Source organism: Triturus cristatus, chromosome 3_1 (assembly GCF_964204655.1).
Source record: "Triturus cristatus chromosome 3_1, aTriCri1.1, whole genome shotgun sequence".
In the NCBI taxonomy this organism is placed as follows: Eukaryota; Metazoa; Chordata; class Amphibia; order Caudata; family Salamandridae; genus Triturus; species Triturus cristatus.
Window position 1 is genome coordinate 63348515 of NC_140583.1, and position 12834 is coordinate 63361348.

Sequence of the window (12834 nt, forward strand, 5' to 3'; positions counted from 1 at the left end):
AGTCTGGGGTTGATGAAACTGATGATATTGATCTACAGGATTTGGTGAGTGTATGCGAGATTACTCAAGGAGGTATAACAGAGAGTGAATGGGTAGAGGAGGTACAGAAGGATGAAGAAATGAAACTTGTAATATGAGTGGTAAACTCTGGCAGACCTAATAGGGCAGAGTTGAAAGCTCACAAAGGAAAATGGGGAAGATTATTGAATAAACTTGCAGTTCACAAAGCATTTTTTTAAAGCGGGACCTGGTTGATTCCACCAGAAACTTTGGGAAAAGGTGCTAAAACTTGCTAATGAAGGGCACATGGGCATTGTTAAAACAAAAGGGAGGCTTAGAAGAGACTTTTGGTGGCCAGCATTAGACCATGATGTGGAATGCATGATTAGGGACTGTGTAGACTGTGTGGCATGCGATAAAGGGTTGAGAACAAATTAACCTCCCACAGTGTGTATGGAGTTGCCACAGTATCCCTGGGAGGAAGCTGCAGTAGACATTTTGGGACCTGTAAGGGATGTACATGCCACTCCCTGCATACCTGTGTTAATGGATTTATACTCTAGGTGGGTTGAAGTGTCTTGTGTACATTATATTTCCTCCTCTACAGTGCTTACATTTTTGGAGAACATTTTTAAGCGTGAAAGTTACCCATGGTATCTTGTTACTGATAATGGTGTGCAGTTTTTTCTCGGGAGAGGGAAGCATATTTAAAAGAATGTGGGATTAAACAAATGAGGTCAGCCTTATATCATCCTGAAACTAATGGGGGCACTGAGAGGATTGTGAAGACGTTGAAGGAAGACATACAGTTGGTGAGAGTTAATGGTCTATATTGGAAGAAGGAATTATCCAACAGATTATCAGGGTATCGCATGTCTCCACATGTTTCCGCAGGAAAATCTCCGTCTGAGTTGTTCAAACGGAGCGCTCCATCCACAAAAGTATGTCGAGGTTGGATGCACTGGAACAAAGGTTGTGTCAATCATGTGTTGGGTAAATGGACGGAGAAAATAAAATTGTGGCTCAGGGCAAGAGAAAGGACAATTTTGATAAAAACAAGAATGGGAGGAATGTAGAGGTCAACGTTGGTGATTATGTTACAAAAATGGCACCTACAGGTTGTGCTGATTGTTTCAAATCTATAATGAAATTACAAGTAGTGAAATGTTTCAAGAATGCCATCAATACACATGATGGTCGAATTTGGAACAAGAACAGAGTAGTAGATCACCAACAAGTGTCAGACTTACTTTGTGTTTGCAATCCTAATTTGCAGCAGATTGGGAGGAAAAGTGGGGATTCTGGAATGTGGAAAAGGCATTCTAATGTGGCAACAAGCCAAAGGAGGAGGAGTATTAGAGAAATTAAGAAGCCTGTATATCTCAATGATTTTGTTGTGTGATTTTAATGAAAATTCTAATGATCCATCCTCTGTGATATTAGATACCAATGTTTTAGCATCATCTTGTTTTCCTTGGGTTATTTATTTCTGAGAAGGTTAGCATTGTATTTTGTTTTTCTAGAAATAAGGGATAATTCTTAAAAAAAAAGAATAATATTAATAAGAAGGTGATGGTGGGTATGAGTTTTTTCTTGTGGGAGTCTTTATTTATTGTGGAAGGTGGAAGTGTGACATAGGACATACAGAACCTTGAGTGGGTGGAATGTGCTGAAGTCAGGAATGGAATGAACGGACTGTCAGGAAAAAGACAGTTAGCCATTGATCGTGGTTGGATGAGATGTAATAAATAAAGCTCAGTTTACCTTTACTGCCAACCTACTGTGTCATCATTGAGAGGACATCAGAGGTACCATAATGGAGCTGCCAACCTCGGAATTGCCTGGGTGCCAATCCGCGTAATCCTACGGGACGTCTGTCACTTATATGGCCCTTTAATGGTAAAAACCACTATAGGGTTACATAAGCTTGCACTTACATGTCCACACCTAAAACATAATGCACTCTGCCTCTTAGGCTTAGGAGGCATTACTTAGAGGTGACTGGCATATATATTAAAAATAGTGGATCGACTTTGTCACACATGGTGAGGGCAAAGTTGAGTTCGAACTGTTTACACTGCTTCTGCAGTCTGCAATGGCAGGCCTGCTGTCAGTAGTTTACTTGGGTCACTCAGGGTGATACAAACAGTGCTTCAGGCCATGATGATCCCTTTAACACCTATGCCCAGGGTACAACTGGTACCATATTCTAGGGACTTATAAGGGGGTTAAAGTCCTTTGCTAATTGGGGTTACCAATTCATACGTAACAGTTTTAGGGAGACAGCACTGACACTGGGGCCTAGTTAGCAAGCCTTAGTACTCTGTCAGAGATGTAAAACTGCTTCTAGTAGACCAAATGGGGCCAAAAAGTAGGGGGCATCTGCAAAAACACCTGTATTCTTACATCCACTATTCGTGGATCATTTATAAACATCTTAAATTTATTTACAATTAAATATTAGACATAATGATATGTTGGTGCTAGAAATAATTAAAAATCCTTCACAAGAAACTTCCTTGGGGAGCAGTTCTTGTCTATACTATTTTTTTAAATCCCACATTATACCAGTATTCATTCTCACAAATAACGAAAATGAAGTGGAAGGAGATATAGTGATTTGCCCAGGATCACATAAAAGTGTTTTGTTATGAAGCAGGTAACGGAATCTAAGTCTCCTGGTTTCAGACACTAGACAATCAAGATTCTATTTTCGCTTTTATGGACAGTGGTCAAAAATCAACTTCCCCAGTCGTACACCTGGAAATTATATCTGGAGAACTCCACATAGGGGGAATAGAGCATCCTGTGCAAATGCAAGCTTTTTTTCCTCGGTGGAGAAACATTTTCCTCATGGAGGAGTCTCCTACAAAATTACCAAATGTCTAGGAGTAATCGATTTTTCTTCCCACATGGAAAGGTAGTTACTCGAGGCCTAGGCACCAGTATATCTTCTACCAATTTGTAGGTGGAAAGGGCCAGATCGTAGTATAGCAAACCCACAAACATGTATGTTTCTTACAGCCCGAACCTTTCAAGGCAAACAATGCATTGGAACGCCCAATTCCAGCCATTGAATAGGATTTAATATTGAGGGTTTCTCCAGCCTCATGGCAGAGAAATCTGCAGTAGTAAAAGAGTGCATGCTCGCATGAATTCCTCTGTAAATTCTTGGCAGAAGTTAAAAAAAAAAAAAAGAAAAAGGTAACTTTGGTTGTAAACGTACGTTTATGAACAAGACCATGACCCTCAAAACAACACTTCATGTTAGTCCATGGGAATCAACAAAACAACACAAAAAGTTACCTCAATAGGTCAATCAATCCAACCGTTCTTGGTCTAGTAAGTCAGAATCTTCATAAACAAACTTTCTTTGCAGCTCAACAGCCCCAGTAAAGTGCTCTACTCACATCTCTTTTTTCATTGTATGTTTGTGCCACACTGTTCTCAATGGGTGGAGCTCCAAATTAGAAACACCTTTCAGGGAGAACTGAGGACAGGTGACTATGGATGTCCGGGCTACCTTATTCGGAGGTGAGACTGGATTTCAGGTAAAGGTGGCGGGATCGCCATCATTTATAAAAGTCAACTTACCTGTCGTACTTCCAGAGGTCCGCTACCAGACTGTGAGAACCTCTCATTTACGATAGGTTTTGCACCCACACTTACTTTGTCAGGCATTCTAATTTATCGTCCCCTGGGGGCATTGGGTCAGTTTTGTAAATTACTGCCTGATATGGCTGCTAATCTAGCCAGTGCCCCCGCTAATTTCACGTTATGGGGGATTTTAATCTTCATTTTTATGACCCCTCACATATGGCCGCAGCGGAGGTAATTAATGACCTTGCAGCCTATGTGAAGGGCCACCTACTAGACCCTATTTTCTCCAATATGGATGCATTAGCAGGAAGGGAACCCACTCCAGTGCTCTGGTCTGATCATTTTCTTATTCCATTTATCTGGACCCCACCTGCGCCACGCCATCGACCAGGCCGATCAGAACAATGCCACGTCTCTGGTCTAAACTCCCTTCAGAACAATGGATCTCGGCCTTAGAAAAAACTAAGCCGATCCCTGACCCAGATCCCATTACTGCTAACGAAAATGTTAATAAACGGATAGAAAGCTCTTTAGACCGGGTTCTCCTAAAGAAATTGACCCAGATGAAAGTTGGGACCCACAGAATGGCACGGTATTCTCCCAAGCTTCGGGAGCTAAAACAAACCTGCAAGAAACTCGAAATAATTTGGAGAAAGGATTTCTCCTCAAATAAGAAGTTGGAATATAGGGAGGCTATTAAAATGTACAAAGCAGAAATTAAACTGGCTCAGGCCTCATATTATGAAAAAAGAATTTCCTTTTCCAGCTAAATCCTCTCGCGAAATTTTTCGCATTGCGAAAAAACTGCTCAGAGCCCCTTTCCTCCCAGCTACATCTGACGCTACAGACTTACGCTGTAACAATCTTGCAGATTTATTTTGTGACAAAATCCAAGCCATTTATACGTCATTTCCCCTTGCGGATAGCCATAACAACCACCAAACATTGGATATTAGTCCTCACAGCAGGGAACACTATTTGGAGGTAATTCCCTTGATGGTCTCTGAGTCATTCAAAACCATCTCGGCACTCGTGAAGAGTGGGTCGCCCAGAGACCCAGCTCGACCTAATATTTTGAAGCAAGCGCCCTGAACGGTCTCCCCGATTAAATTGAAGCTGATTAATGCCTCCATTTCTACTGGAGTGGTTCCCCCTCCGTGGAAAAGAGCAATGGTGAAGGAAATATTAAAAAAGCCTAGCCTTGACCCTGATCTCCTGAGAAACTATTGCCCCATCTCACTTCTCCCAGGGATCAGTAAAATGGTGGAAAAACATGTTAATTCAGTACTTTCTGCATTCATGGAGTCCCATAATCTTCTCCACCCTTAACAGACCGGCTTTCGACAGCTTCAAGGAACAGAAACTGCCCTTCTAGCAGTAGTTGAAGAAGATTCTGGACGCCAGAGGCACCAACGTTGTTATCCTCTTGGACCTCAGTACAGCCTTCGACACGGTTAACCACCAAATTTTGGTCCATAGACTCATAAATTTGGGGGTGACTGGGGAAGCCATAGCATGGCTGCAATCATTCTTGGAAGATAGATCCTTCCATGTCTGCGAAGGTGATGTCGCCTCAAAACTGATGCTCCTCCGCTGCGGAGTTCCTCAGGGATTTTCCCTGAGTCCAACCCTATTCAATGTTTATATGAGCCCACTAGAGGAGATTGTGCTTCCTTTAGGGGTGCATATAGTGACCTACGCTGACGACACTCAACTTGTCGTGGCACTTAACCTTCCTGACAATTCCTCTCTTGGCCTCCGTCCCTGTTGGGAAGAGGTAGCCAAGTGGATGAATCACTCATATTTGAAGTTGAATGGAGAAAAGACAGATGATGCTTCTAGGAAATTCTTCCCTTTTTAAAGCAGAAGTAATGTGGCCAGCCTGTCTGGGCTCCGTTCCTGCTCCCAAGACCCAGATGAAAAGTCCAGGCATCTGGCTTGATCAAGATCTGAGCTTTAAGGTACAGACGTGGAACGTTGCGGCCTCCTGCTACGGCATCCTAAGGATGCTTCGCAAAGTCCTCCCACTTCTTCCCTTTCGGGAAAGAAGGCTTATAGTCCAGGCGCTCATTCTTTCTCGCCTGGACTACGGGAATGCTCTTTATTTAGGAGCCCCATGTGCGACCATCTCAAAACTCCAGATGGTGCAAAACTGTGCAGCAAGGATACTTCTTCGAATCCCAAACCGTCAATCTGCAAAACCAGCCTTGAAATCTCTTCACAGGCTCCCCGTCCAGGAGAGAGTTCATTGTAAGGCCATGTGTATTGTCCACAAGATGCTAGCATGGAAGGGTCACTCCATCAACTGCTCCATTGTCCGGCCTTACCTGCGTTCGGACGTATGTGTCTTGCCGTAGTTCCCAGGATCAATAAGGCTAGAAGTGGGGGCCGCCTGTTTTCTTACAATGCCGCCTGGATGTGGAATACTCTTCCACTTCACTTACGTAAGGAGTCCAACTGTTTGGCCTTTCGTAAATTGCTAAAAACTTGGCTCTTCCTTTAGTATGGTTGTGGTGTCTACTGTTTGACAGCTGTCAGTGCTGGAATGCTTCTTTCATTTCATTTCTTGTGGCTGTGGGAAAGAGCACTACAATCCTTCTTGGGAGGCAGCACCTGAGTACTTTTCAGACGGCATGGAGTGTTGTAGATGCAGCTGCTGCCTCCACGCAGCCCCACTCTTCTATTAGTGGTGACAGCAGGATTCGCCTACACAACCGCACATCTAGGCAGTTGTTCTCACTCAGTGCTCCGAAAGTGAGCACTGTGACTCTCCAGAATCATGCAGTGTGCACCATGACGTGGTGTTACTGGTCTAGATCCAGTGTGACAGTATGTATTTCAGTTTCTGATTTTTTAAACTGATTTTCAGCTCATAGTTGGAGACAAACTCTTCGTTGTCGTTTTCTAAGCCACTAAGCATTTCTACCACATCTAGTGAAAGGGAAGGTACCTCTTGGACAATCTGGGTGTTTTAGCATTGTGTGGCTAAGATGGCTCAAATGAGTGGTGCAGGCCCCTTCATGCAGGACCTGATGATTATGATGAAAGATACACATCACACACAATAGGGGATGGTGTTGAGGAGGCTCTGGACCCATCAGTGTAGCAATCAATTTCTGCAGACTCAGTACCACTGGGCGAAGAAGTTTTGAAATTGGTCTCCAGGCTAGTTATTTCACACCTCGCCCAAAGGAAAAACAAATTGAGGAGCACCAAAAATGTCAGAGGGCAGATCGGGTAGCATAAAATATCGAAAGCCAAGCAAAAGGATGACCCTTCCTGAAATAGTTGTACAATTTTTAAAGAAGCCTTCCTGCTTAAGTAGAGGACTGCATCCTGCTCACCCTACTCGGGAGGGTGTAAGTTCTGAGTTGTGTGATGACCACAGTGCCCCTGATAACTTTTCTCCTAAGGACCTCAACTGAGAAGGGTTCAGATGAGGATTTTGGTGAGATGAGTTTGACATAAAGGATTAAGTCACACCCATGGATTCCAGTCAAAGGTTTGATAAAGATGACATTTGATGCCATTCAGCACCAGGAGGATGATACTCCAAGAGGCAGGGTCACGGATGATGCGAGCAAAGGGATATTTAATAGTGATTACTTGCATCATCCCCAGAATTCGTATAATGGGTCCTCTTAGCCAAGGTGGCAACTTTTTCTTGTGTGCACATAGAGCTGCACTAGCCGTTATAAAGAAATCAGGAGCAGGCTCATAGCAGACTGCATAACCCCTACTTGGAAGATAAAGTGGCCCATTATAGATATACAAATGTATTTCTGGAGTATGTTTATGAGGGATCCCAAAAAAGGAATAGACTACTCTTAAGGTCTCATAAACTCCCACACATTTTGGGGGCATCAAACAAGATTCTTAGGACACAGCCAATGACCCAGGCTTATTGTCCAGATGAGTTCAGCAAGTTATCTGTTACTTGGGTAACTTAAATAGCACAATCTCTTCCAAGCAGTGATGTTTCTTATAGAGGACTTGGAGACATCTGAAGTGGGCCTGTTAACCCAGAATTGCTTGTATGATACCCCTTTCCTAAAGAGTTTGGAAATGAGAAAATATCTTCAATGGATAAGGCCAAGGTTTTCTTCCATAAAGTATTTGACCCAAAGATTTTGGTGAGGCCTCTTAGCTGGGGGCCAGTTTTTCAGAAGTCTTAACTGCGGGCAAGGTTTTAAAAAGAAGGAATCTATGGCAGGATTTTCTCCTCCAGATCCATCGAGGGCCAATGGTTGAGGGAACAGAGATTCATCATATTCTCTTGGAGCAATTACTGAGGGTTTTTAGATGAATATTCTGCAGTTTTCCCTTGTAAAGATCGGTTTATGGTTGGTGGAGTTTGCTAATAGCCGACCAAGACCTTTTTGCATTTTTGCCTGGACAAGGAGATCTCTGTAAAGGAGAAGAACCTTTCGAACCCGGGAAGCAGAAGTTGTGGAGGCAATTTTAGGAACTGAGGACCGGCAAGGAATTATGCCTTCCCACTGGACTCATCATCGTGGAGGCTGAAGGCAAATATGAATCTTTTCACAGCAATGGAGAATTCTCAAGTAATATTTTCTGTTCTTCTGTAGCTGTTGTAGGATGACTAGAACTGTTGTAGGTTTCTCTATTTCTTCTTCCCCAGTAGGCTTCGATTCTGGCACATCCTGAGGGGAACCATCATCCACTATTTGTGGATGGAAAGATATGATGTGTAGTGTTGCGGATTGCAGCCAACAGCGGGTCTCAAGACTTTTGGAGGAGGGTCTGCTCTGTACCAATGAGCACAGGCTTCTGGAATAGTTTAAAAATAACAGTCTCCATCCAGCACAGGATTGGGCTACGCTGGGGATAATGATCGCGAAGCGTAATATTGCCCAAAAATGGGGTTCAGAAGAATTGCCGACACTCACAGCATGGTGCAGAGACATGGATGCCGCCATGGTGGCGGAAAAAGCGGCATACATCAATCGAGGATATCCCCGAAAATGGGAGAGAATATGGGGGGCATGGAACAAGTTCAGGGGATACATCTGTGAACCGCCCAGGCACCAGGTTGAGGAGATCTCTGATTGAGAGGGAGGAGGGGGAACGGGATTTATGAATGGCCGGATGATGCAACTGGTATCTTGCGGAAAATGCTGATGTACACACTGTCAATGGAACATATATCAATGACTGATGATACGTGTATGTGCTTTGTGATTGGACTATGCCCTGAATTTTTTTAAAGTTACAGTCTCAATCTGGAAGATGTATGTGTGAGTGCCTGGAAAGAGGTGTTGATCCCACAGAGTCAGACCTAAAAAACAGCCTAAATTTTCTGTCCTAGTTGTCTGCAGGAGGTAAAAGCCTACGTAACCAAAAATAAATGTAGTCCCCATGCACATAGAATAGACCTCAACTACGCAGCATCCCATAAGTTGCCAACTAGTCAAAGTAATAAGATTGTCTAGGCACGCATACATATTTCTGGGATGTGAATGTAGATCTACTAACGTTGTCCAGTTGGCCAGCTAAAGGAGCTCCATTCGAGGAAGACAACATCATCTACAGAGACGACGTTTTCTTCAATATTGTGTCTTTGGTATCATGTACAAAACAGTACAGGAGCAGTGGAGGAAGAATGGAATGCAAATTTTCATATGAATTGATGGCGATCAAAGAAAACAGATTGATTGTGAAGAGCCTCACGTGTTTGGCCATGATCGGTTGATTGGTTACATGTTTTCTGTTGCTGATTTGGTCATCCCATGGACATATAGGAAGTGCAGTTGTGATTGATGACAATGTTTGCTTTGGTCCCATGCGACAAAAGTAAGCAAAGTTAATTTTCACCTCTATGCCATTAACTGAATCTAACTTTTCCTTTATGACAGCTAGAGAATATGGATATGCCAGCCCAACATGTAAGAGCTGCTGAAGTCTGCCACCTCTAAACCCATTGCATGCTTTTTGCAGCTCCATGCAGCTGGGACACATTTCATGCATACAGACACCTCGTTTGTGCCTCAATCACAGTATACCATAAACCCTACACAGGTACTGACAGCTACTCACAACATATGGCCCTTCCAGTCTGGGTACTGCAGAAGTGGGGGTTCAATGTGGTTCATGTCGCTCTGGGTCAACTTCAATATCCAGCAGTGATGACAAAAAAGAGGAAAAAGAAAAACAAATATGAAACCAGCGACACTGCCCTATGCCCAGGATGGTCTTCAAAACTGCCTTTTTTCAGTGGTGTATAAAAGGAAATGCTATGAGCAATACACAGGCGATTTCCATTGTAATCTAACAGTTTCATTATGAGATTTATTTGGTTTTGTGGCAAAACCTTAATTTCATTTTGACTATGTTTTTCACTTAGGATTATTGCAATCAATAATTGATCACAGATAAGCAGATTATAAATTTTGCAGCAAAAAGTTACAATACAATGTGACTGAAAAGACTGGCACTTTCTGTCTAGTTACAGGCAGGTCCACTGGAATTATGCAGCAAAGGAGGGCCAAATTATGCGGATGGGTTGACTAAATTATGTGACAAGAAAAGGTAAATCATGTAGCGTAATGCAGCACATTATATTATAGTATTACTTAATTAGTTTGCGATTTCTGCACTTGTTAGCAATGTCTGGGCACAGGCTGCATTTCAATAGTACCAGTTTAACATTCAAATATAAGAATAAGCAACTGAAAGGTGACCAGTCAACCTTCGCAAACGGGCTTCCTCCCCAGGTCAACATGTGTTGCTAAGTTCTTAGTAACTTTTGAACCGTTTGAGCTAGAAACATATTTTTTTGGGTTAAATTCTGCCGATTTTGCTGACAATGATGGATTATTTGGCAAACATGGCAACTCCAGAATTATGCGGAAAACGATGCAGCCACAAAATCGCATAATTCCAGTAGCCCAGGTTACAAGTGCCCTACTATAAAAAACAAACGAATGCCACAGTAAAGTGAAATATCTAAAAGACAAGTATGTCACACTACTGTGGGGTGGACGGTAAGTTTCGAAGCTTGTTAATGGAACATGAGCTAAAATTAACCACAGTCGTTGCCAGTATTAGAATGGGATTCAATTCAGCTTATGACCCTCGGGCAAGCTTGCAACATGATTACAGAACTTACCCGTTTGGACATTAGGTCAAAACAAAGCTTATTTTCACTGGTTCCAAAATTAATTATACCCTAGGGAAATAGACGAAAACACAAGTTATAATACTCTGGTTTATAGTACAGATTTGTTAGCTGTGATACATTAACATGGAACACTATGGAACCCACTCTCCAATAAAAAAGCCAAATGAGCACACTGTTCAATTGAGAATCCTTGCAAATCCCTATGTGAGTGTCTTTCGTGAGCTAGTGATAGTCTGGATAAAGAAAGGTAACTTCATAATCAACAGATGCTTAACTGCAAGCCTGGTACCAGCATTCACAGCCTATGGTCTCTGGATGCCCTGCCATACTGCATAATTCAACTGAAAAGAAAACTAGTGTAGTCCCAAAGAAGACTCTTTACCGAAGAAATTTACTACCTACTGGCTTAGTTCTAAGGTTTACTCTTGAAACAGCAAATTAACAACATAACATGAAAATCAAAACACTTATTGGTCAGTGTGGATCAGGTGGCGGCATTAAAGGAAATGAAGAATGTATTTTAAAAAACAGGGCTGCGTGGTTTGCAGAACAAGAGCACCGGTTAAAACGATGGGGTGATAGAACTTAATCAGCAGAAGCATATGACTTGTAGCAGTTTGGGGATCTAACTGCCGATTTGCAAGGAAGAGCGTCCCAAGAACGAGTTAATAAAGGCAGAGGGACGAGTAGAACATCAAGTGCTTTTACCAAACACTGGATTTATTATGATGGGATGTCACTGAAATAATACATTTTAGCTATTTGTCAGAAACAGTTGTCAAAAATATTTTGCAAGTCACCTGCTCATCAGGTGCACCAAGCCTCAATGGCCGTTGAGGATCTGCCGTTTAGGCGGAGTAGAGTCGCCCCTCTGCTCTCTGAGCAGTGCAAAAAGGAAAAATAAAATGATGCCAACACAATGTTATTATCATTTAATTTTTCAGGACTGTGCCAGTTTAAGGCAGGCGGGGCTGGGGTGTTATAGGCAGGGAGGAGGAACGGTGGGCACCACAAGTGCACATGACAGTTTGGTCGGCCATCTTAGGACGATCACACCGTCTTGCGCACTTAGCATTTCTCCACCCGACTGTGTTGCACAGCCAGGTAGAGAACAGTCCCAGGCACTGTCTGAGCGGATAACCAGGCAGCTCAGACCAAATACTATTACCATCACGACAGAGGTGTCGTGATTGGCTATGGGGAGTCTGGGAACCTGTCCTGTGTGCTGAAGCGAGTCAGGAACAAAAGATAACAGAGGAATGACAGCGGCCGGCAGGTAAGTGATTTTTTATATTTGCTCCCCCATACCTGTAGGACTCGCCCCCCCCCCCACCCTTGGCTACCTCACCAGTTTTTATTAGAGGGGGCCGCCACTGCTCAAAAGAATTCCTAAGAGTATATTCAAAGCATTTATGGCCTTCTGGTTAAGACCACAGTCAACTCTTATTTCAACTTGCTTGAAATCATCAACTATCCCTGATTCCAGGAGATTTTCGGTCCTTCGTCCTAATTTTAAATAGAGCAGAGCCAATCCAAAGGTTTATTGAATAACTGCTATTCATAATGATACTAAGCAGTTAACAAATATCCTCTTGGAACAATTGTCTCAGTGGCCAAAGCTAACCCTTTGTGCTTTTTCAGTCATGTATTAGGAAGGTATGTGAGAGCTTGGATAACATCACTATTTTAAATGTGTTGGACCAGAAACGAGCTAAGAGGCACACGAATCAAACTGTATTCCTGTTTCTTAGACTATTTCTCAACCTTTGATAGGGTTAGTCTTGGATTTTTATAGTTGAAACACATCAAACAGGCAACATCTGACAGACTCCTAAATGCCATCATTCAAATGCTACACTTTAATTCGTGGGTATGTGTAGAAGTTGGGAACTCTCAGAAATAACTAAATAATTGCAACAAATTACGGTCTGAAGCAGAGTTGCATGCTGACACTTCTGTTTAATTTATATGTAGCTAACTTTGGAGAAGGCATACGAAGAGTTAAAAACTTCCTGCTGAAAATAGGTCAGCATACCCCCTGACTACAGTATTCAGATGATACTGTCATCCTACGCACAACCACACTTGATTTA

General features: G+C 42.7%; 1 protein-coding gene across 1 annotated transcript in view; it reads right to left on the reverse strand.

Moving 5' to 3' along the window:
• Nucleotides 1-12834, reverse strand: part of LOC146859709 (1-aminocyclopropane-1-carboxylate synthase-like protein 1) — a 164897-nt gene that overhangs the window by 116279 nt on the left and 35784 nt on the right. Inside the window, exons 3-4 of the mRNA XM_085643455.1 lie at nucleotides 10730-10789; nucleotides 9658-9728 (exon numbers count right to left, since the gene is read on the reverse strand). Of these exons, the coding sequence (XP_085499581.1) occupies nucleotides 9658-9728; nucleotides 10730-10789 (131 nt within the window). The remainder of the gene's footprint in view (nucleotides 1-9657; nucleotides 9729-10729; nucleotides 10790-12834) is intronic.